Here is a 23,382-nt window from a genome sequence, read left to right as displayed (position 1 = left end):
CACCTTATTAGATGGACCTAGAGACGCATATATATAACGACAGTTTCCCCGAAATCTATAATAAGATATGCCGCATAAGACAAAATTGTTGTATTTTATGTAATATTATTTGTAATTTTATTTTGTACTAATGCAGGTCAGATTTTAATATTAATTCTCCTTCGATCAGCCGAACAATATATAGACTTTTTCTTTTTGGTTCCCTTAGTACTTATTTTAAGAATAATCACCTTTCTCTTTCTTTAAGGGAGACGACTCACTTTTTAAGATCATATCATAATGAGTTTATTTCGAGCATATGCATTGAGCGTTAGATGGTTCAATGAGCAACTTTACAAAATTATGAAGACAAAAGCACTCTCCAAAAAAAAAAAAAAAACAAAACAAGAGCACTCTCCGAAGTCAAGAATAATAAAAATACTATTATTTGGTCGTAGACTCAAGCTAAATGTTCATACATTTATTTAGCTTTGGCCTTTACGGAGATATGATTTCCGTTTTCTTGACCTCATGCTGCACCTATTATATTTAGTACTTTATTAAACTGTGCATTACAAAATTGAAATACTTGAGTGAAGTAGGAGAAAAGGATGTAAAGAAGGCTATAATTAAGAACATTATTCTTGCTTTTCTAAACTTAAATAAGGACATGGGTCCATCAAGTTAAGGATAAAAGTATTAACTAGACCATAATTTAAGAATCAATGTTATTTAACGCAAGGCATTGCTTGTCCGGAGAATATGGTAATATTTGAGAGGAAGTTAAACCAAAAGTTCGGAATTAAAAATCTAACTGGAAGATGAGTGATTTACACAGAAATGTTTGTTATTTAACGCAAGGCATTGTTGCAATGTGCACGAGCCCCCTATGTGAAAATATTTGTGTTTGTTTTTTTATGAAGGAGTTTTTCTGGTACGTCGACATACTAGTAAGTAAAATTTTTTTAACCGTTAAATTTATATACTTTTTAATTTTTACGTATTTTTATACAGATTTGATGGACAAAAAATCTTTACTTTTTATAGACATGAATGCCGGAAGCGATTGTTTTGCGTAACTGCGGCCTCATCATTTCGTTGGGCCAAGAAGGAATAGACTTTGAAGAAAACTGGAGATAAGTCAAGCAACACACAGTTTGTGTTTCATGTTTTGATCATTAAGCAGGGAAATGTGTGGGGGCTGGACTGAGTAGAGCGCTAGAAAATTGTATGTTATATAGATATATTTGTACACTCTTCAGAAAACGAAATAATAAAATGAGACCGTTGCTATAAAGTTCAATAATATTTTTATAGTTAAAGTTAGAGGCGAGGACTTGAACTCTATAGTTTGCGATAGAGTCAGGTGTGAGAATAATGTTAGACTATGCAAGCCTGCAACTATGACTATAAAGTGACGAAATCAGACCACTCATTAAACTTTCATCATACATATACGAAACAATGATTTATCTCTATTTGGTTTACTGGATTAAATTTTCTTAATTTGAACTTTTTATTTAAATAGAAAAATTCAAACTGTGTAGTTTAAATTAACGTTTAGATGTGGAGTTAAAATTTAAGTTTAAACAGGGAATAAAATTCAAATTTATATTTAGTAGATGCGAAAAGTAGAGAGGGTGGACATATTTTTACTGTTCAGAGATAGTTTGAATGGTTGGAAAGTTTAATTACTCAGTTCAAACGGAAAATATAATTCGAACTGCATGTTTACTAAATACGAGTTTAAATTATAATCACGATTCAAACTGAATTGAACTCAACTAAACATGTGAAACAAATGGGCTAGACAATCCCTTATTTCAAATGATCATCAGCAACAAGACGACGACAAAAAAAAAAAAGAAAAATTTTTCCTCTGTTTACATATGTGTGTTGTATTTAATTAGCTCTAAAAGCCATGAGGCGGAGACTATCGATGATCAGAGAAGATTTAACATTAATCAAGTTACTTTCTGAATTTTCATTAACGATTAAGAACTTTGGTGTTTATACTGATCACCTTTAGTTAATATAAAGGGAAAAAAAAAAACGCATAAACACAAAAGGGGAAAAAAAAGAGTAGAGAAAGACACGCAACATATTGTGTATTTAGTTCTTTTGACTTTTCGCCTTCACGGAGGCTGACATATTTAGGATGCGTTTGAAATTTTTTTTTAAAAATATTTTTGTACATTCTTTGAGGTGTAAAAATAAAAACAGTCTACAAATCAACTTTGTTTAATAAAAGTTTTAAAAACAGAAACAAAAATAAAAAATAATAGGTGCGTTTAAAACTCACTCTAAAATGATTTTATTTTCTATATGAAAATAAAAATGAAAACATTTTCATTTCCATTTTAGAATTATTTCTGAAAATAAGTTTGGTAGTTTTATTCAGAGATTGTTTACAGTTTAAACAAAAATTTGAAACTGCGTTTGGGGATTTCAATTTTGAAAGCATGTAATAATATTTAAAATAATAATAACTCTCTCTAGAAATAAGCTTTTTGAATGATTCAAAATCCTACATGACCCATAACAAGTCTAGTTCATGCCTATAAATCAGTTTCCCAAAATTTGGATCTAATAATTTTAGAAAAATAAAAATACACAGACAAGTCATATTGAAAATCTTACAATAAGTTCAAGCCACACAATAACATTTCAAAACTTTGATAAAATCATCTACTCATCCAATTAAGGTCACTTTAGTCTCCATAAATAGCTTATTAAAGATACTAAAACATATCAAAAATCCAGATTTATCAACATGCCAGAACTTATTTAAAAGTTATAGTGTTAAATTAAGTTAACCCTTTTATCAAACACCCTTCATGCAAATATGATTTCTAATATATTAAACATGATAAACATGTGAAACCAAACCATAGCCATTCCGTATTAGACAAGAGAAGAAGATTAAACAACAAAATAAGTACTTAATGAAAATACCAAACTCGGATTACCACCAAGATCCACACAAAGACCTCTAAAATCTCAAATTTAGGAGTCAAACCATGATTTAAAAGCACACCTTCTTTTATATAGACCTTAGGCTCCAAGATTTCTTCAAAACCTTGAGTTTTAATGGAGTTTTGGGGGCTTTCACTTAAGCCCTAATCCTAATTACGGGATTGGAGTTTTCAAAGGATTAGAGAGGATAAAAGAAGGTTTGGTTTCTGGTGTGGAAGAAAAAGAGAGAAAAAGTGGGTTTAAGAATATGAGAGAAGAGAGAGGGTGAAGGCCAAGTGGAGTTTTGCGCTGCATGAAAGAAGCATACATGAGTGGAAAATTTATGTCTCAGAACTGTGTCTGAGCTTGATTAGAAGAGAAGACCGGAGAAGACTGGAGAAGAGAACGGAGAAATTGCGAAAGAGATTGCGTGTGAGAAGTGAATGGCAGAAAAAAATTTCAGATGAGAGAAAATGTAAATGGAAAAATGAAAACGAGTTTAGATCGTTTTCAGAATGGTGATAATTTTTTAGAAAAATACAAAAATGATTTTGTTTTCATTTCTGGTACGGTGTTAAACCAAACACTATTTTTATGCCGTTTTCATTTTTCTCTACTCGTTAAACGAGAAGAACGTTTTTGAAAACGGAAACAAACAGGCCCAATGAGAATGTTTTTTTTAAAGAAAGTATAAAACAATTGAAACTTATTTTTTCATTTCCGTTTTCATTTCTAGTACTTATCAACAAAGTTATATTAAATAATTAATTATTAATTACTAATTATTATATATATTTATTAATAATTAATAAATAGATATAATTAATAACTAATAAATAGATAATAATTACTTTATTATTTATTAAATATTAATTTATTACTATTAAGTTTTTAATTTTATTAATAAAATAATATAGTAATTAATTATTTAGTTAAAAATTAATCTCCAAAAATCTATTATATAACATATTAACAATAAAACACGTAATAATAGGTTATTAAATAAATAATTAATAATTAATATATCAATCATATATTATGTTAATTATAATCTATTAATTAGTAAATAGTTGGTAAATAAAAAATAAAAAATATTAAATAAATAATAAATACTCAATTAATAGTTAATATTAAATTAAAATTATCAATATGTAATATACTAATCAATAATAATTAATAATTGATAATTAGTAATTAATCATTATAAAAAGAATAATTACCAAAAATTTATCATGTGATATATCAAATAATAAATGATCAAATAAACATTAGTAATTAATTAACTAATTAGTTAATTATGTAACTAAGAGTTCATAATTTAAGTAGTAAACGGAATATTAATAAATTATGTATATACTAATTATTTTTCTTAATACACTAATTAATTGCTTATAATCTAATAAATATGTGTACATTACTAACATAGTAATTACTTATAATTAATTACTAATTACTAATTTTTAATTATTTAGCATATTTACTTATTATATATATAGTTTAATTACTAGTGAACTCATTAATGATATTTTATCCATTATTATTATATTATTAATAATTTTTATTTGTTAAATTATTATCAATTATTAATTACTTAATATATTAATTTAAGATTATTAATAATATGTACTCAAAACAAACATAAATGTAACTAAACACTTTTCAAAGACTACCAAATGTAATTTCAAAATCAGTTCCAGAATGATTTTTAAAACAATTTTATTTTTATTTTTTGTACTAAAAAGAAAATCATTTTGAAAATGTTACCAAACGGACCTTTAAATTTTTGATTTCTTGATCAAATGGCCACACTTTGTATATGTTTCTAAACTTGTGCATGGCAAAATTAAAATACTAGAAAAGTATCAGAAAAAGGGGGAACAAAGGTATGATATTGAAACATTATCCCCATCCATTAATATTAGGATCCTTCTACGGTAGGAGATTCTATCGGCATTTCTATATTTAAATTTGGTCAAAATCACATTGTAATAAAAAAGTATAAATAGAGAATTTTTTATTTAAATTTGATGTCTGAAAATAGAGATTTAATGGTGGTTTATATTTTTCTGTCATAAACATTTTTTTTTTTCGGTAGTTCTAAGCATATCAAACTCATGTATCAATTTCATTATGAGGTAAGTCAATGTGGGAATCACTTTTTAGGAAAGTGTAGTACAAACGTATGGGGAAAATGACGAATACGAAGAAAATTAGGGCGTTCTAATAAAGAATGAATTTTGGAAAAAAAAAAAAAAAACCCACAAGGATAGTTACTATTTAGAGTACAATATTTACAGATAAACACAAATTGTGCTAACTATTTACCATCACTTACCACCAAAAAGAGTACTTATTAAAAAAAAAAAAAAAAGGAGTTTCGCCGTAAAAAGTTGCGAGAAGGGATATATATTTTCGTGCCTTGTATTCTAGGCAACAAAATCTTTGTTTACTCGGAAATAAATTTGTGTCAAATTTTTTCGTGGTTCTGCACTTCAGGTAATAAAAAATAGGATTCCAAATTATTAATAAATAAGATTTTTTGATACACTTACTTATTGGTAGGTAGAATTTTTTTAATTATTAAATCTATATATTTTTTAATTTTTACGTAATTTTATATAAATTTAACGAAAAAAAATCTAATTTACCAATATATTAGCGTAACGGTGAAGGTATCAATTAATAATTAGTGAATAATTTCTTCTCTAACATGACGTGCGTCGGATAGGATGTTGACTATCGTATCAATAGCACGCTTTTATTCATAAAAAAAGAAAAAAAAAAACCACACTTTCTAGCACCGCCATTCAAATTTGATACTAGCATTATTCCAATGAATAAATTCGCAATTTGGGAAGCCAATGGTTTGAAGTTTGATCAAATAACACGTAAAAGAATACGAGTGAGCAATCAAGGATGAAAATATCAATATTTTTACCGACATTTTTATGAAATTTTCTGTATTTTAAAAATATTGATATGGAAATAGAGGTGTAGTATTTTTCTGTAGAATATCCTGAAATTTCTATGAATATTTCTGTAAATATTGATATTTTTACGGAAATTTCCATTTACGCGTAAAAAATGGTGTTAAATGACTGAATATCGTGAAAATTTTATGGAAATTTCAAGGAAATATCTGTAAAATTTTCACAGAAATATCTGCAACTTTATATATATTATTTTATTTTTTAGAAAAAAAATTAAAAAATATGACATGTCCAAAATTATATAAGGAACAATTCAAACTCCATGTCTTGGTATAAGTATCGTTTACACCAAAACTGTGTTCAAAATAACTTCGAACCTCCTAGAAGCTCCTTTTCGTATTGATAATTTATCATCATGTATTATGTTGACTTTCAGCTATTTGCTTAATTTGTGAACGTGTATGCTTCGTATTTATAGTATTATGATCACATTTTTCCTTGCATATTTATCAAATAATTGGTATTTTAATTAAGAGAATGTATTATTATCTATTTTAAGGTTTCTTAAAATCTCATCTAAAAATAGAGTGTTTTAGTATGAATTTTCATTTTTTACGTCAATTTCCGCTGATATTGATATTTCTGTAAAATTTAAGTACCGATATTTTCATCATTTTGAGCAACAAAAGAGCTTGTTTCAGATTGTTTTTAGACTGAAATAACATAAAAAAATATGAGGCATGTTCAAACACCCATTTGTCTGTATTGCAACCATGAGATTAAGGCACAAACTAATGCCAAGTGAAAGTAAAACACAAGCCAATCATATATATTATGATATCACGTGAGGCATAATATAAATCAACTCATGTGAGGCATGTATTATGATATCACGTCCTTTTATTAGTGTTTGGTGTTGGACTTCACTAGTGCCTCAAGCATTGTTCTTAGTTAAACTATGTTGCTAGACCTTAGGTAGCATCGTGACTCATCCAGATCTCATTTTTGTGCGCTAAGTTTACCTTCATCCAAGTATAAAAGCACGGTATAACAAGAAAGACTATTGCCGCTATTACGATGACAAGAGCAAAGAGTGAGGCATTTGGTGAGATTGCATGCAATGCTATTAAATAGCAGAGAGAGATAAACGTGGCCAATAGATTCCGGGTGTACAACCACCATTGAGTTTCCCTCCGATCAGGCAGTACGAGAAAAATAATTGCATGTGCTGTAAGGGCAAGGGCCAAACTGTTGAACAACATGAAGAAGATAAAACTCCAATCCCCCATAACTACGGTTCCTGGAGGGTGGGGTAATTTTTTGTTGTCATGATCAGTTGCAGAGGAATTGTTACTGTCCCCTTGCCAAAGACCACCCGGAGGGCTCAGAACGCACTGAAATCCGATAGTCGCAACGAGAACGAGAGCTACCAACATCATATTCCGTGAATCCTCCGACAAATTATTTCTACCACGTGTAAGATCTATAGCCCAACGTTCCAGCGGACGCCTTAGTTTGAAGAACAATTGTTTTGGAGGAGGTGATTCATTAGCTTCGACGTTGTTACCTTGAGGTTGGCCTTCTAATTCCGCAATATCCAACTTACAATTCAAGGCCGAAAGCTTAGTAGAAGCCGGAGCTCGTCCTATGGTATTCAAATCCGCAGTCACATTCGCGGGACTAGTCGAAATACTAGGAGCTGATGAAGACTTATGAGAAGATTTCCACCCGAAAAAAGATGAAGACATAGAACCTCTAGTACGACATAGCATTTTCTTCATTACTTCCCGAGCTTCACGGTTATTTACTTGTGACTGCGAGTCCTCTAATTTTAAGATTTCCAAAGCTGTCAAATTATCTGAATTCTTGGCATCTAGCTTGACTTTGTTGTCTACTAACATTTTGACTACCTGAAAATAATCCAATAGTTAAACTAGATAATGAACTCATTGTTTATTTATTCGCTTGTTTTTTTTTTTTTTCTCTTTTTTTTTTTTTTTTTTTTTTTTTTAACACCTTAGGGGTAGGAAATTTGAACTCTATGCTTTAAGATGGAATCAGTTGGATTTACTGTCAAACTATGCCTAAAGCTACTATACCCTTAGTTTTCAATGGTTGCAAAAATATCGTGTTAGATGTATTTAATAGGCGTGTGTGTATAATCTATGCTCAGTTGGATAGTAAATTGACCAAAGTACCCTTGAGAAAAAGAAGGAAAATGTATGTTACAAAAATAACCCCAAAAAAACTAAAAAAAAAAAAAAAAAAAAAAAAAAGAAAACATTATTTTATATGGTCATGAAGTGAAGGAGAAAAATAAAATAGCTAGAAGCTTCTACTTAAAGCACCCTATAGATTTCATGATCAGTAGAAAGTAAAATTGATTAAATTATAAGAACTTGCCTCAGGTTGATTAGTTTTTACAGCAACGTGTAATGCAGTGTCACCCGATTCATTTTTTCTGTTTAGACTCTCGTTCTCCAGAATAGCGGATCCTTTGTCGACGGATGTTCGAAGTCGTCGTACCACTACGCGAAACGCTTCGAATTTCTTACTTTCCACAGCGATATGCAAAGCAGTTTCACCACGATTTGTCACATCTAGAATCGACGATGGGCAAGAGAGTAGAAATCTTTTCAGAAGAGAAGTGTTTCCGTGTTCTGCTGCATAATGGAGAGGAGTTTTGCCCTCCTTCCCATGAACACGAACAAGATCGCTGTCGGCTTCTACAAGCCGATCCACCATTTTGGTTTGCCCGTTTAGCAAAGCGAGGTGCAAAGGCGTAAATCCGTCTTGGTTTAGCTTCCTAGCAAATGATGGTTTCAACAGCATTGTCTCTCTAGCAAATCCGGTATGTCCCAGAGAAGCTGCTATATGCAGAGGAGTATCAACAAATGGTATACGCTCAATGTTGTCTAGTACATATGGATCCTCCCGGATTAGACTATACAACATGTCAATGTCTCCTTTTTCAGCAGCAACTTTCAACCTCTCGTCCATTCTGATCTCCAAGTCGAGTAAAATCATTAAAAAAGAAAAAAAGTAGATCAAAAATATGGAAAGAGAAACTTGAAAGGGAAAAACAATATATATTTAATATATATATATGCATTTTTTCAAGTCAAAGCTGATAGAGTATGATATGAGTTTAGATCTACTGGTCTAACTTTTCAATCATATCCCTGTTCTGCTTAATCATTTTTCATGTCATATAAATATAAATTTAACAGTCTGACTATATAAATAGAAACCACTTTAACTACAATATAATATAACTTTGCCAGTTTTTAATTCTTTTTATTTTTGAACTTAGGGTGTGGGAATAAGAATACAAATTGTGCATTGTGGAGTCAGACATAAATTATTGTTAGACTATACTTGCTACCACATGACTTTGTAAGATTCTGATAACAATTATTATATTCAAAGGAATAGTTTCTCAATTTGTTTATACATATATATATATATAATAATTTATTAATCAAGTATCATATTATAAAGTATCTGGCCATGCGATTTAAATTGGTATATATATGTCACAAAAACTACAGATTAGGTAGCATGTATCAGCTTACTCAAACTTATAATAGGTTGAAAATTTTCACCTGACGGAAGTCTCCATTGAATTTCCTCTTGGAAGCAAAACCACAGCAGAGTCACCAACACTACTGATTTATGGTTTCGTGGCTTCAAACTTAATTGGATTAGCTGATCAAGGCTGTTAAGCTTGATATGTTAATCGATAGCCTGCATATATATGATTATTTATAATTAAGATTGATAATACAAAGATTGAGCCGGTAACAACTTACCATCCGTTTCAGTTCTCAGAAAAGATCAGCTCAAGATGGGAAAGGATGATGAAATAGAAATTGGGGAAGGTCAGGCCGAGCTGATGATGGAATAGAAAGGTTGAATCTAGTATTAATTCTCCTCCACTCTCAGCCGCACATGTAATTTTTCTTTTTCCCCCATTGGAATTTTTTTTTTCTTTTTTTTTTAAAAGAAGAATCACCTTTTCTTTTTCCTAAGGGAGAAGAATCACTTCTTAAGATTATACCGTAATGAAGTTCATTTGGAACATTTGCGCATTGAGCTAGCATTGGAGGATCCATTATTGAGCATCTTTATAAAGTGAAGAGGACAATAAATTACTCTCCCAATAAAGTAGTGAAAATGCAATTATTAGGTCATGATAGAAGCAATATTCTTCATATATGCTGAGTATTTAAATTTATTCTTAATTCTTGTGATTGTTTGCCTAACTATTACATGATTTATTATTTGATTTGAGACCGAGAGGTGATAATTAAATAAGCTCTTAATTGAAATACCATGAGTTGTTCATGGGTTAGAAATATCTATGATGCTTATTCAGTTCTTTTGAATTTCTTGCACTTAATGTTTTTCAACAGGTTTAGAAATCTGACAGAGATGTAGAGTTTGCTTGTTGGATTAAAATTATTGTTGCTTGAGAAAGAATAATAATTGCTTTAGAGAAATTACTGTCAGTATAGGATTGAATGTTAATTTTCTTGAATTATGAAAATTTGAATAAGATTAATTTTTGTGAAATTAGAAACCCTAGAGTCTTAATCTATTGAAGTTTATTCCACTACTTAGCATTGTTTAATTTATTTAATTGTTTTAGTTTTACTTTACTTAATTTTATAAACTCTCTTTTCAATTATTCAAATAAAATTGGGGTTAATATAATTTCGGTAATTAGTAAACAACAATCTTTGTAGGACGATACTCTTATTCACTATTATAGTACTTGATTACGATAGCATATACTTGCGTTACCATTTTTCACAATAATATACTAGTTATCTATCCTCCTCACTTTATCAAATTTATCTGATTCTAAACTATGCAGTAAATGTACGATTTACATTGGTATTTGACAGAGCCACAGATTAGGAAGCATATGATTTCTCAAATTTATAATAGGTTGAGAATTTTCACCTGAACGAAGGCTCCATGGATTTACTCTTGGAAGCGACACGGCAGCAGAGGCACCAGTACTTATCATTTATATCGTGGCTTTCAAGTTTGTTTAGCTGCTCTTAATTAGATATCCAATTAAGGCTGTTAAACTTACTTAGTTAATCGGATTTATGTCAACTTGAAGATCTGTAATGACCCCCACAGCCTGCATATACATGACTATTTATTAAGATCGATAGTGGGAATATTATATAAACTGCTAACCACTTACCATCCATATCACATCTCAGAAAATTAGGCCAGAGAAAGATGGGAAAGGATGATGAAATAGAAAGGGGAGGCTAGCTAGACCGAGCTGATCAAGAAGGAGAGAACTGGCTCCTTTTAAAGCAACAAAAATACGGACCTTATGAGGCAATACACATGTTTTTTGCTTTTTGTTTTGTTTGTTTTTTTTTTTTTTTCTGTAAAAATGAGACAATATATTTTGGAAACTTGGTTAATATTACTAGCTGCTTGGGGAAGTTGTCCCATAGGCGAGGAATTTCACTATACTAGTAGAAATAGTCCTATATGAGGAAGTTTATAAAGGTCGTTAAAATATTTTACGAATGCGCTTTAAATAGCATCATAATAAATCAATAGTCCTTGGATGTGCCAGACATTTAACGATAGTTTTTAGCATTTATCTAATGTGTACATGCAAAACACCTTATTAGATGGACCTAGAGACGCATATGTAACGACAGTTTCCATGAAATCTATAATAAGATATGCCGCATAAGACAAAATTGTTGTATTTTATGTAATATTATTTGTAATTTTATTTTGTACTAATGCAGGTCAGATTTTAATATTAATTCTCCTTCGATCAGCCGAACAATATATAGACTTTTTCTTTTTGGTTCCCTTAGTACTTATTTTAAGAATAATCACCTTTCTCTTTCTTTAAGGGAGACGACTCACTTTTTAAGATCATATCATAATGAGTTTATTTCGAGCATATGCATTGAGCGTTAGATGGTTCAATGAGCAACTTTACAAAATTATGAAGACAAAAGCACTCTCCAAAAAAAAAAAAAAAAAAAACAAAACAAGAGCACTCTCCGAAGTCAAGAATAATAAAAATACTATTATTTGGTCGTAGACTCAAGCTAAATGTTCATACATTTATTTAGCTTTGGCCTTTACGGAGATATGATTTCCGTTTTCTTGACCTCATGCTGCACCTATTATATTTAGTACTTTATTAAACTGTGCATTACAAAATTGAAATACTTGAGTGAAGTAGGAGAAAAGGATGCAAACTTAAATAAGGACATGGGTCCATCAAGTTAAGGATAAAAGTATATTAATTATACCATACTTTAAGAATCAATGTTATTTAACGCAAGGCATTGCTTGTCCGGAGAATATGGTAATATTTGAGAGGAAGTTAAACCAAAAGTTCGGAATTAAAAATCTAACTGGAAGATGAGTGATTTATACAGAAATGTTTGTAATAATAATAAAAAAAAAACCTGGTGTGTAATTTTGTAAACAATGCTCCAAGTGTACACCGTCACACAATTATGTGTGTGAGGGCCAAATGACAATTGAATGTTTCGAGCATTTTTAGAAAATTTCTTTGGGATTAAGATCCTATGTCTAATTTTTTGTGTCTCAATTGATGTTTAACTAACCAAATCATACCACATCATCTCATAATATGTAAAAAGGAGTTAGTTAAAAAGCAGTTTAAACTTTTTATGTGACGTGGCGTGATATAATGGGTTAGACACCAATTGAAATACTTAAACTGGACGGAAAATCTGAGTCCCTTACTTTGCATAGGATCCTTATCTTTCTCGTTCATGTCTTTTAGGTTCTAAATCTAAACCAACGTTGATGATAAACATATGCAATTCAACTGCCATTTTATAGAATAAACATGACCACTGAACCTTAGTATTCCATATAAAAGATGAAACTACTGAAGCTATTCAACGGTTTTTAACTGACGGTTTGATCACTGAACTAACTAAAGATTTCAAAACCGAGACCAAAACACCAAAGCCTATTTTTGGACAATTAACCGGTCTACTTTAATCGGTTTTTGCCGGTCGATTTTAGACAGTTTCTAAGATTGTTAAATATTTTAAACTATATATATTTCAAATTTTAACTTTTTTACAGTCAAAATTCCAAAAAAAACGTTTCTAAAGCCAAAAGTCTGGCAAATTTTCACATGGGTGGTTTGGTTAACCGATCGATAATGTCGATTTTCATCATTTTTATATTTTTGTTTTTTTTTTTATAGCTTTTGTCGATCGGAGGAGGTCGGCTTCGATTTTTTCTTTACTTTTTTTTTTTTTTAACACTCCTAGTTGAAACACATCGACTCGAATTGAAATGAATGTTGAAGTACACAAGTTCAGAATGAAGGTGTGGTTGTTGATTTACATGTACGTCTTTTGCATATAGTTTTGTACATTTTTTTTACAAGTCCTCGCGGTGCTTAGGAACATTGTTCTTTGTAATATTTTTTTTAGCAACAACATACCAAGTACTCTTGAAATTACTGCTAAATTAAAATATGACTTTATAATTACTTCTGTTTTATTGATGAGTTTTTACAGCAAATGATTTTTTACTTCCTGACCTTCTAATTTTTGCAATTTTCCCCCAAATTTGTAAAATTATTGCAATGTGCATGAGCCCTCTACCTGAAAATATTTGTGTTTGTTCTTTTATAGGGGAGATTCTCTGGTATATCAATAAACTGATAGGTCAAGTTTTTTTAACCGTTAAATTTATATATTTTTTAACTTTTACTTTTATACTATGTTACTTTTTATAGACATGAATGCCGAAAGCGATTGTTTTGCGTAACTGTGGCCCATCATTTCGTTGGGCCAAGAAGGAATAGGCTTTGCAAGTCAACACAGTTATCTTTAATAAATTAAGCAGGGAAATGTGTGGGGGCTGTGGACTGAGTGTAGAGCGCTAGAAAATTGTATGTTATAAAGATATATTTATACACTCTTCAGAAAACGAAATAATAAAATGAGACCGTTGCTATAAAGTTCAATATTGTTTTTATTTTTGAAGTTAGAAGCGAGGAATTGAATTTTATAGTTTGCGATAGATCGTCAGGTGTGAGAATAATGTTAGACTATGCAAGTCTGCAACTATGACTATAAAGTGACGAAATCACACCACTCATTAAACTTTCATACATACGAAACAATGATTTAGCTCTGTTTAGTTTACTGATTTAAATTTTTTTAATTTGAATTTTTTTATTTGAATATAAAAATTTAAATTGTGTGGTTTAAATTGTAGTTTAAATTAACGTTTGGATGTGGAGTTAAAATTTTAGTTTGAGCAGGGAATAAAATTTAAATTTGTGTTTGGTAGGTACGAAAAGCAAAGAGGACGGACACATTTTTACTATTCAGAAGTGGTTTGAATGGTTGACTTTAAGGGAGAGCTAAACTCTAAGTTGGACAGTTTAATTCAGTTTAAATGAAGAATATAATTCAAACTACATACTTACTAAACACGAGTTTAAATTATGACTATGGTTCGAACTGAGTTGAACTAAACTAAACTCGTGAAACAAACGGGCTAAACAATCTGTTATTTCAAATGATCATCAGCAAAAAGATGACGACAAAAAAAAAAGAAGAAAAAATTTTCCTCGTTTTACATATGTGTGTTGTATTTAATTAGTTCTAAAAGCCATGAGGCGGAGTCTATCAATGATTAGAGAAGATTTAACATTAATCAAGTTACTTTCTGAATTTTCATTAACGATTAAGAACTTTTGTTTTTATACTGATCACCTTTAATTAGTTAATATAAAGGAAAAATAAATAAATAAATGCATACACGCAAAAGGGAAAAAAAGGAGAGAAAGACATGTAACATATTGTGTATTTAGTTCTTTTGACTGTGATATTTAGGCCCCGTTCATTTCAGCACTTTGAGTTTAAAATTTGAGTTTTGTTACAGTAAAAAACTCTCAGAAACAGTCACATTTAACTTTTTTGTCACTGTAAAAAGCTCTTACATAAAGTCACATCTCAACTCGAATTAAAAACTTAAATTAGCGAACTAAACAAGCTCTTAAGTTTCTGATTTCTTGATCAAATGCCCACACTTTATATATGTTTCTAAACTTGTGCATGGCAAAATTAAAATACTAGAAAAGTATCAGAAAAAGGGTGAAGAAAGGTATGATATTGAAACATTATCCCCATCCATTGATATTAGGATCTTTCTATGGTAGGAGACGGCATTTTTAATATTTAAATTTAGTTAAAATCACATAATAATAAAAAAGTATAAATAGTGAATTGTTTATTTAAATTTAATATCTGGAAATAGAGATTTAATGGTAGTTTATATTTTTCTGTCATAAACAAAATTTCCTTTTTTTAGCATATCAAACTTATGTATCAATTTCATTTTGAGGTAATAAGTCAATGTGGGAATCACTTTTTAGGAAAGTGCAGTACGAACGTTTAGGGAAAATGACGAATACGAAGAAAATTATGACGTTCTAATAAAGAATGAATTTTGGAAAAGAAAAAAAAAAAAAAAAAAAAAACCCCACAAAGATAGTTACAAGTTAGAATATAATATTTATTGATAATACTATTACTTACTACCAAAAAGCGTTTACTTAGGCCTTGTTCGTTTCGCTGATTCGAGTTTAAAATTTGAGTTGAGATATGATTTTATGTGAGAGCTTTTTACTGTAGCAAAAAAGTTAGATGTGACTGTTTGTGAAAGCTTTTTACTGTAACAAAACTCGAATTCTAAACTCGAATCAGCGAAACGAACGAGACCTTATTCTAAAAAAGAAAAAAAGACAGGAGTTTGACCGCAGAAAGCTGCGAGAAGGGATATATATTTTCGTGCCTTGTATTCTGGGCAACAAATCTTCGTTTACTCGAAAATAAATTTGAGTCGAATTATTGTTACGTGGTTCTGCACTTCAGGTAATAGAAAATAGGATTTTTTTAATAAGTGAGATTTTGTTATACATTTAATGTATTAGTATGTCAAATTTTTTTAATTATTAAATCTGTATATTTTTTAATTTTTATATAATTTTATATAAATGAACGAAAAAAATTTAATCCATTAATATATTAGTGTAACGGAGAGAGTCTTAGATCCCGTTCACTTCGTTGATTTGAGTTTAGAATTCGAGTTGAGATGTGATTTTATGTGAGAGTTTTTTACTGTAGTAAAAAAGTTAGATGTGATTATTTTTTAGAGTTTTTTACTGTAGAAAAACTCGAATTCTAAACTCGAATCAGCGAAGTGAACATGGCATTAATTAATAATTCCTGCATAATTTCTTCTCCAACATGACGTGCGTCGGAGAGGATGTTGACTATCGTAACAATAGCATGCTTTTATTCATAAAAAAAGAAAAAAAGAAAAAATAAAAAAGCGCACTTTTGATGCCACTGATATGCTGAGCCACATTTTACTTAGTGAGGGTATATATGGTTCTCCAACTTATATTTTAAAATTTAATTTTTTTTTATTTCTACAATTTATCCATATTTCAACCGTGCCCCTATTTTTTAAAAAACATATAATTATATATCACTCAATAATTAAAATACACAACGATATGTCAATTTAATAAAAATAACCACAGCATCATCATTATTATTATAAATATTATTATTATTATTATTATTATTATTATTATTAGTTATAGTTTCCATAGTGTCCCATTAAAAAATTTTCTAGCACCGCCATTCAAATTTGATACTAGCATTATTCCAATGAATAAGTTCTCAAATTGGAAAGTCAATGGTTTGAAGTTTGATCAAATAACACGTAAAAGAATACGAGTGAGCATTGAAGGATGAAAATATCCATATTTTTAGCGATATTTCTGTGGAAATTTTCATATTTTAGAAGTACCGAAATGGAAATAGGGGTATAGTATTTTTCCGCAGAATATCCTAAATTTCTACAGATATTTCTGTAAATATCAATATTTTTACGGAATTTCCATTTTCACGTAAAACATGGTGATAAATGACTGAATTTTGTGGAAATTTTATAGAAATTTTGTGAAAATATCAGTAAAATTTCCACAGAAATATTTGCAACTTTACACATAATATTTTGTTTTTCAAAAAAAAAAATAAAAAAAGATGACATGTTCAAAATTATATAAGGAACTCCATGTCTTGGTATAAGTATCGCTTATATTAAAAATTTGTTCAAAATACCTTCGAACATCCTAGAAGCTCCTTTTGGTATTGATAAATTATCATCATGTATGAAACCATACATGTATGATATATATGTTATGTTGACTTTCAACCATTTGCTTAATTTGTGAACATGTGCTTAGTATTTGTGGTATTATGATCAAATTTTACCATGTATATTTATTAAATAATTGGTATTTTAATGAAGTGTTTCATTTAATTAATGTATTATTATCTATTTTAAGGTTTCTTAAAGTCTCATTTAAAAATAGAGTGTTTTAGTATGAATTTCCGTTTTTACGTCAATTTTCACTGATATCGATATTTCCATAAAATTTAAGTACTGATATTTCTATAAATATTGATATTTTCATTGTTCTGAGCAACAAATGAGCTTGTTTCTGATTGGTTTTAGCCTGAAATAACATAAAAAATATCGAGGCATGTTCGAACACCCATTTGTCTGTATTGCAACCATGAGATTAAGGCACAAACTGAACTTACCAGAGTAAAAATAAAATAAATCAACTAATGTCAAGTGAAAGTAAAACACAAGCCAATGATATATATAAGATATAGTTTGTAGGTATTACTTTACTCAAAGAAAAATGCTCAGGCCAACAGTGGGACTAATCTGTGAGGCCTGTATTTATTATGATATCACGTCCTTTATTAGTGTTTGGTGTTGGACGTCACTAGTGCCCCAAGCATTGTTCTTAACTAAACTATGTTGCTAGACCTTAGGTAGCATCGTGACTCATCCAGACCTCATTTTTGTGCGCTAAGTTTACCTTGATCCAAGTATAAAAGCACGGTATAACAAGAAAGACTATTGCCGCTATTACGATGACAAGAGCAAAGAGTGAGGCATTTGGTGAGATTGTATGCAAGGCTATTAAATAGCAAAGAGAGATAAACGTCGCCAATAGATTCCTGGTGTATATCCACCATTGAGTTTCCCTCCGATCCGGCAGTACGAGAAAAATAATTGCTTGTGCTGTAAGGGCAAGGGCCAAACTGTTGAACAACATGAAGAAGATAAAACTCCAATCCCCCATAACTACGGTTCCTGGAGGGTGGGGTAATTTTTTGTCGTCATGATCAGTTGCAGTGGAATTGTTACTGTCCCCTTGCCAAAGACCACCCGGAGGGCTCAGAACGCACTGAAATCCGATAGTCGCAATGAGAACGAGAGCTACCAACATCATATTCCGCGAATCCTCCGACAAATTATTTCTACCACGTGTAAGATCTATAACCCAACGTTCCAGCGGAAGCCTTAGTTTGAAGAACAATTGTTTTGGAGGAGGTGATTCATTAGCTTCGACGTTGTTACCTTGAGGTTGGCCTTCTAATTCCCCAATATCCAACTTACAATTCAAGGCCGAAAGCTTAGTAGAAGCGGGAGCTCCTCCTATGGTATTCAAATCCGCAGTCACATTCGCGGGACTAGTCGAAATACTAGGAGCTGATGAAGACTTGTGAGAAGATTTCCACCCGAAGAAAGATGAAGACTTAGAAGCTCTAGCACTAGATAGCATTTTCTTCATTACTTCCCGAGCTTCACGGTTATTTACTTGTGACTGCGAGTCCTCTAATTTTAAGATTTCCAAAGCAGTCAAATTATCTGAATTCTTGACATCTAGCTTGACTTCGTTGTCTACTAACATTTTGACTACCTGAAAATAATCCAATAGTTAAACTAGATAATGAACTCATTGTTTATTTATTCGTCTTTTTTTTTTTTTTTTTTTTTTTTTAACACTTTTGGGGGTTTTTTTTTTTTTAACACCTTAGGGGTAGGAAATTTGAACTCTATGCTTTAAGATGGAATCAGTTGGATTTACTGTCAAACTATGCCTAAAGCTACTATACCCTTAGTTTTCAATGGTTGCAAAAATATCGGGTTAGATGTATTTAATAGGCGTGTGTGTATAATCTATGCTCAGTTGGATAGTAAATTGACCAAAGTACCCTTGAGAAAAAGAAAGAAAATGTATGTTACAAAAATAACCCCAAAATACTAGTTAAAAAAAAAAAAAAAAAAAAAAAAAAAAAAAAATTTTTTTTAAAAAAAAAAAAAAAAAAAAAAAAAAAAAACATTATTTATATAGTCATGAAGTGAAGGGGAAAAATAAAATAGTTAGAAGCTTCTACTTCAAGCACCCTATAGATTTCGTGATTAGTAGAAAGTAAAGTTGATTAAATTGTAAGAACTTACCTCAGGTTGATTAGTTTTTACAGCAACGTGTAATGCAGTGTCACCCGATTCATTTTTTCTGTTTAGACTCTCGTTCTCCAGAATAGCGGATCCTTTGTCAACGGATGTTCGAAGTCGTCGTACCACTACGCGAAACGCTTCGAATTTCTTACTTTCCACAGCGATATGCAAAGCAGTTTCACCACGATTTGTCACATCTAGAATCGACGATGGGCAAGAGAGTAGAAATCTTTTCAGAAGAGAAGTGTTTCCGTGTTCTGCTGCATAATGGAGAGGAGTTTTACCCTCCTTCCCATGAACACGAATCAGATCGCTGTCGGCTTCTACAAGCCGATCCACCATTTTGGTTTGCCCGTTTAGGAAAGCGAGGTGCAAAGGCGTAAATCCGTCTTGGTTTAGCTTCCTAGCAAATGATGGTTTCAACAGCATTGTCTCTCTAGCAAATCCGGTATGTCCCAGAGAAGCTGCTATATGCAGAGGAGTATCAACAAATGGTATACGCTCAATGTTGTCTAGTACATATGGATCCTCCCGGATTAGACTATACAACATGTCAATGTCTCCTTTTTCAGCAGCAACTTTCAACCTCTCGTCCATTCTGATCTCCAAGTCGAGTAAAATCATTAAAAAAGAAAAAAAGTAGATCAAAAATATGGAAAGAGAAACTTGAAAGGGAAAAACAATATATATTTAATATATATATATGCATTTTTTCAAGTCAAAGCTGATAGAGTATGATATGAGTTTAGATCTACTGGTCTAACTTTTCAATCATATCCCTGTTCTGCTTAATCATTTTTCATGTCATATAAATATAAATTTAACAGTCTGACTATATAAATAGAAACCACTTTAACTACAATATAATATAACTTTGCCAGTTTTTAATTCTTTTTATTTTTGAACTTAGGGTGTGGGAATAAGAATACAAATTGTGCATTGTGGAGTCAGACATAAATTATTGTTAGACTATACTTGCTACCACATGACTTTGTAAGATTCTGATAACAATTATTATATTCAAAGGAATAGTTTCTCAATTTGTTTATACATATATATATATATAATAATTTATTAATCAAGTATCATATTATAAAGTATCTGGCCATGCGATTTAAATTGGTATATATATGTCACAAAAACTACAGATTAGGTAGCATGTATAAGCTTACTCAAACTTATAATAGGTTGAAAATTTTCACCTGACGGAAGTCTCCATTGAATTTCCTCTTGGAAGCAAAACCACAGCTGAGTCACCAACACTACTGATTTCTGGTTTCGTGGCTTCAAACTTAATTCGATTAGCTGCTCAAGTCTGTTAAACTTGATATGTTAATCGATAGCCTGCAGATATATGATTATTTAAGATTGATAATCCAAAGATTGAGCCGCTAACAACTTACCATCCGTTTCAGATCTCAGAAAAGATCAGCTCAAGATGGGAAAGGATGATGAAATAGAAATTGGGGAAGGCCAGGTCGAGTTGATGATGGAATAGAAAGGTTGAATTAAATATTAATTCTCCTCCACTCTCAGCCGCACATGTAATTTTTTTTTTTTCCCTTTGGAATTTTTATTTTAAAAAGAAGAATCACCTTTTCTTTTTCCTATGGGAGAAGAATCACTTCTTAAGATTATACCGTAATGAAGTTCATTTGGAACATTTGCGCATTGAGCTAGCATTGGAAGATCCATTATTGAGCATCTTTAGAAAGTGAAGAGGACAATAAATTACTCTCCCAATAAAGTAGTGAAAATGCAATTATTAGGTCATGATAGAAGCAATATTCGTTGTAACTCGTGTTGCACGCATTACTTTTCATTAAAACAATTTAATTTTCTTTTCTTCTCTAGTTTTATACTAGTCCGACATTTTCAATATCAATAATACTAGGGACATCAACTCTAATCTCAATTCTTGTTATGTACTAACTAATGCGGCATGCGAGTTGTTATTTTTATATTAATGAGTATTTAAAACATTATCACGTCAATCAATAATAAGATATTGCATCTACGAATGAAAAGATGATAATTACCACATCATATGATAAACAAGAGTTGAGATTAGAGTTAGAATCCCTAACACTATTCATATTGAAAAGACACATCGGAGGTCGTTGCTCACTTGGCCGGCAAGAAATATATGTATGTGTGTATGATATTTTGACGAAAAAGGTTTCATCGGGCAAGGAATATTGACGCCTTATATACTCTGACGAAGAAAGACGCATATGTTTAGAGCGCATTGAGGAGTTACCTTTTCATGAAAACTCATTTTAAATTTTCATATAGCTGCATTTGCTAGGTAAGTCCATTTTGCCATGGAGATCATCAGGCTCCAAGCTATCAACTGTCAGATATGTATTAAAAATTATCTGTTAATACATACTTTTTCAATCTAATGTGATTTTGACTTGATTTAATGGTAAAAAATGGCCTACCAGAAAAACTCCTTTTCTTTATTTTAAACTTGAGATAGAGGGATTTAAGCTCTATATTTTCTGATGAAGTTAAATGTGAAATTACCGCTACCTATGCATATAATTAAACACGTTGTCTAGGCAATCAAGATAAGACCATAATGTTTGTATGAATGTAGAGCACTAGCTAGAAAATTATATGTTATACTTTTTCAAAAAAAAAAAGAATTATAACGAGATTACTGTGAAATTATATTTGTAACTACAATTAACTATAAAGTAACGAAATTAGATCACTCGTCGAACTTTTAGTATATGTTTAACACTAAACAATAACTTATACAGACATTCTTTATACAAAAATTAAATGTAAAATTACCGTTAACTATGCGTATATTAAACACGTCATCTAGACAATCAAGATAAGACCATAATGTTTGTATGAATGTAGAGCACTAGCCAGAAAATTATATGTTATACTTCTTCAAAAGAAAAGAACAAATTATGTCAAGAGATTACCGATTACTGTTAAATTATACTTGTAACTACAATTAACTATAAATTAACGAAATCTAATCACTTGTTGAACTTTCAGCACATGTTTAACACGAACAATAACTTATACGGACCTTCCTTATTTTAAAGAATCAAAAAGATGGCCAGATTAAAACAAAACCGAAAAAAAAAAAAAAAATCCTAGTTATACAGATATTATATTTAATTAGCTCTAAAAAGCCGCGAGACGGAATCTATTGATGGCGGAGAAGGTGTAAGTTGTAACATTAATTATTATTCAAGTTACTTCCTGAATTATGAGCAAAAAGTTACTTCCTGAATTTTCATTAACGATCAAGTACCAATGCATTTAGTTTTTCCTTTTTTTTTTTTTTAAGAGAAAAACCTTCAAAAGGAAAAAAAGAAAAAAAAAAAAAAAAAAAAAAAAAGCAACACGCTTATGTTTATTCGGTTCTTTTGCTTTTTTCCTTTTATGGAAGTTGCAGTATTTTTAGATTCTGATTCCTTGACCAAAATGCCCACACTTTTAAAGTTTTCTAAACTTGTGCATGACAAAATGGAGAAAAAGGACCCATTCATGAATACTTAACAAATTTGAACACTTCACCTGTTTGAGGATAAAAGTTTATTAGCTAGGCAAATTTAAGAATCCATGTTATTCACGCAACACTTCATTGCTTTCCATCACACAATTTCTCTTTTCTTGAGTTATGCCAATCGAATTATCAGGTAAGCCGACATAAAAATGAAAAACCCTGACCACAGAGTTACCTCTAAAGTTGATGCAGTGCAGAAGAACTTTAGAGGTGGCCCTCCTTGGGATCATCTTAAAATCAAATAAGACAATTTTTTAATTTTTTAAAGGTCATTTGGCTCAAAAAAAAAAAAAAAATGCTAGGGAGAATGAAGTAAATGCTTGACTACTCTTATCTCCTGTCCTTGCTACATACTTGCTACAGATTTGACCTATATAAACACAAATAACATTTGCCAAAAACATGCTACAGTACTAAAAAAAATTAACAAAACAAAACTTGCTGTACAGATTTGGCATATATATACGCAATGACAAAGAAAAGTACCATATTAGTGGATGTCGTTCGACTATGCTTTTAGCTTGAGTACTCATATCTTCAGTACTTTTCTTGAATGTCAGGATGGAAGTTTCATTCTTGACC

General features: G+C 30.6%; 2 protein-coding genes across 2 annotated transcripts; both read right to left on the bottom strand.

Moving 5' to 3' along the window:
- Nucleotides 1-6,835: 6,835 nt before the first annotated feature.
- LOC21406171 (ankyrin repeat domain-containing protein 6) lies at nt 6,836-9,557 on the bottom strand. The gene is made up of 3 exons (XM_024174878.1): nt 9,470-9,557; nt 8,268-8,865; nt 6,836-7,774 (listed from the first exon to the last, which is right to left on the bottom strand). The coding sequence occupies exons 1-3, from the start codon at nt 9,484-9,486 to the stop codon at nt 6,836-6,838; spliced, it is 1,554 nt and encodes a 517-aa protein (XP_024030646.1). The 5' UTR covers nt 9,487-9,557.
- An 8,227-nt stretch (nt 9,558-17,784) lies between these two features.
- On the bottom strand, nt 17,785-20,516 carry LOC21406170 (ankyrin repeat domain-containing protein 6). The gene is made up of 3 exons (XM_010112269.2): nt 20,468-20,516; nt 19,266-19,863; nt 17,785-18,723 (listed from the first exon to the last, which is right to left on the bottom strand). The coding sequence occupies exons 1-3, from the start codon at nt 20,482-20,484 to the stop codon at nt 17,785-17,787; spliced, it is 1,554 nt and encodes a 517-aa protein (XP_010110571.2). The 5' UTR covers nt 20,485-20,516.
- Between the last annotated feature and the right edge of the window lie 2,866 nt (nt 20,517-23,382).

Source organism: Morus notabilis, unplaced genomic scaffold (assembly GCF_000414095.1).
Source record: "Morus notabilis unplaced genomic scaffold, ASM41409v2 Scaffold135, whole genome shotgun sequence".
Classification (NCBI taxonomy): Eukaryota; Viridiplantae; Streptophyta; class Magnoliopsida; order Rosales; family Moraceae; genus Morus; species Morus notabilis.
Note: the sequence above shows the minus strand (reverse complement) of the source record. Positions and strands in the feature narration are given on the sequence as shown.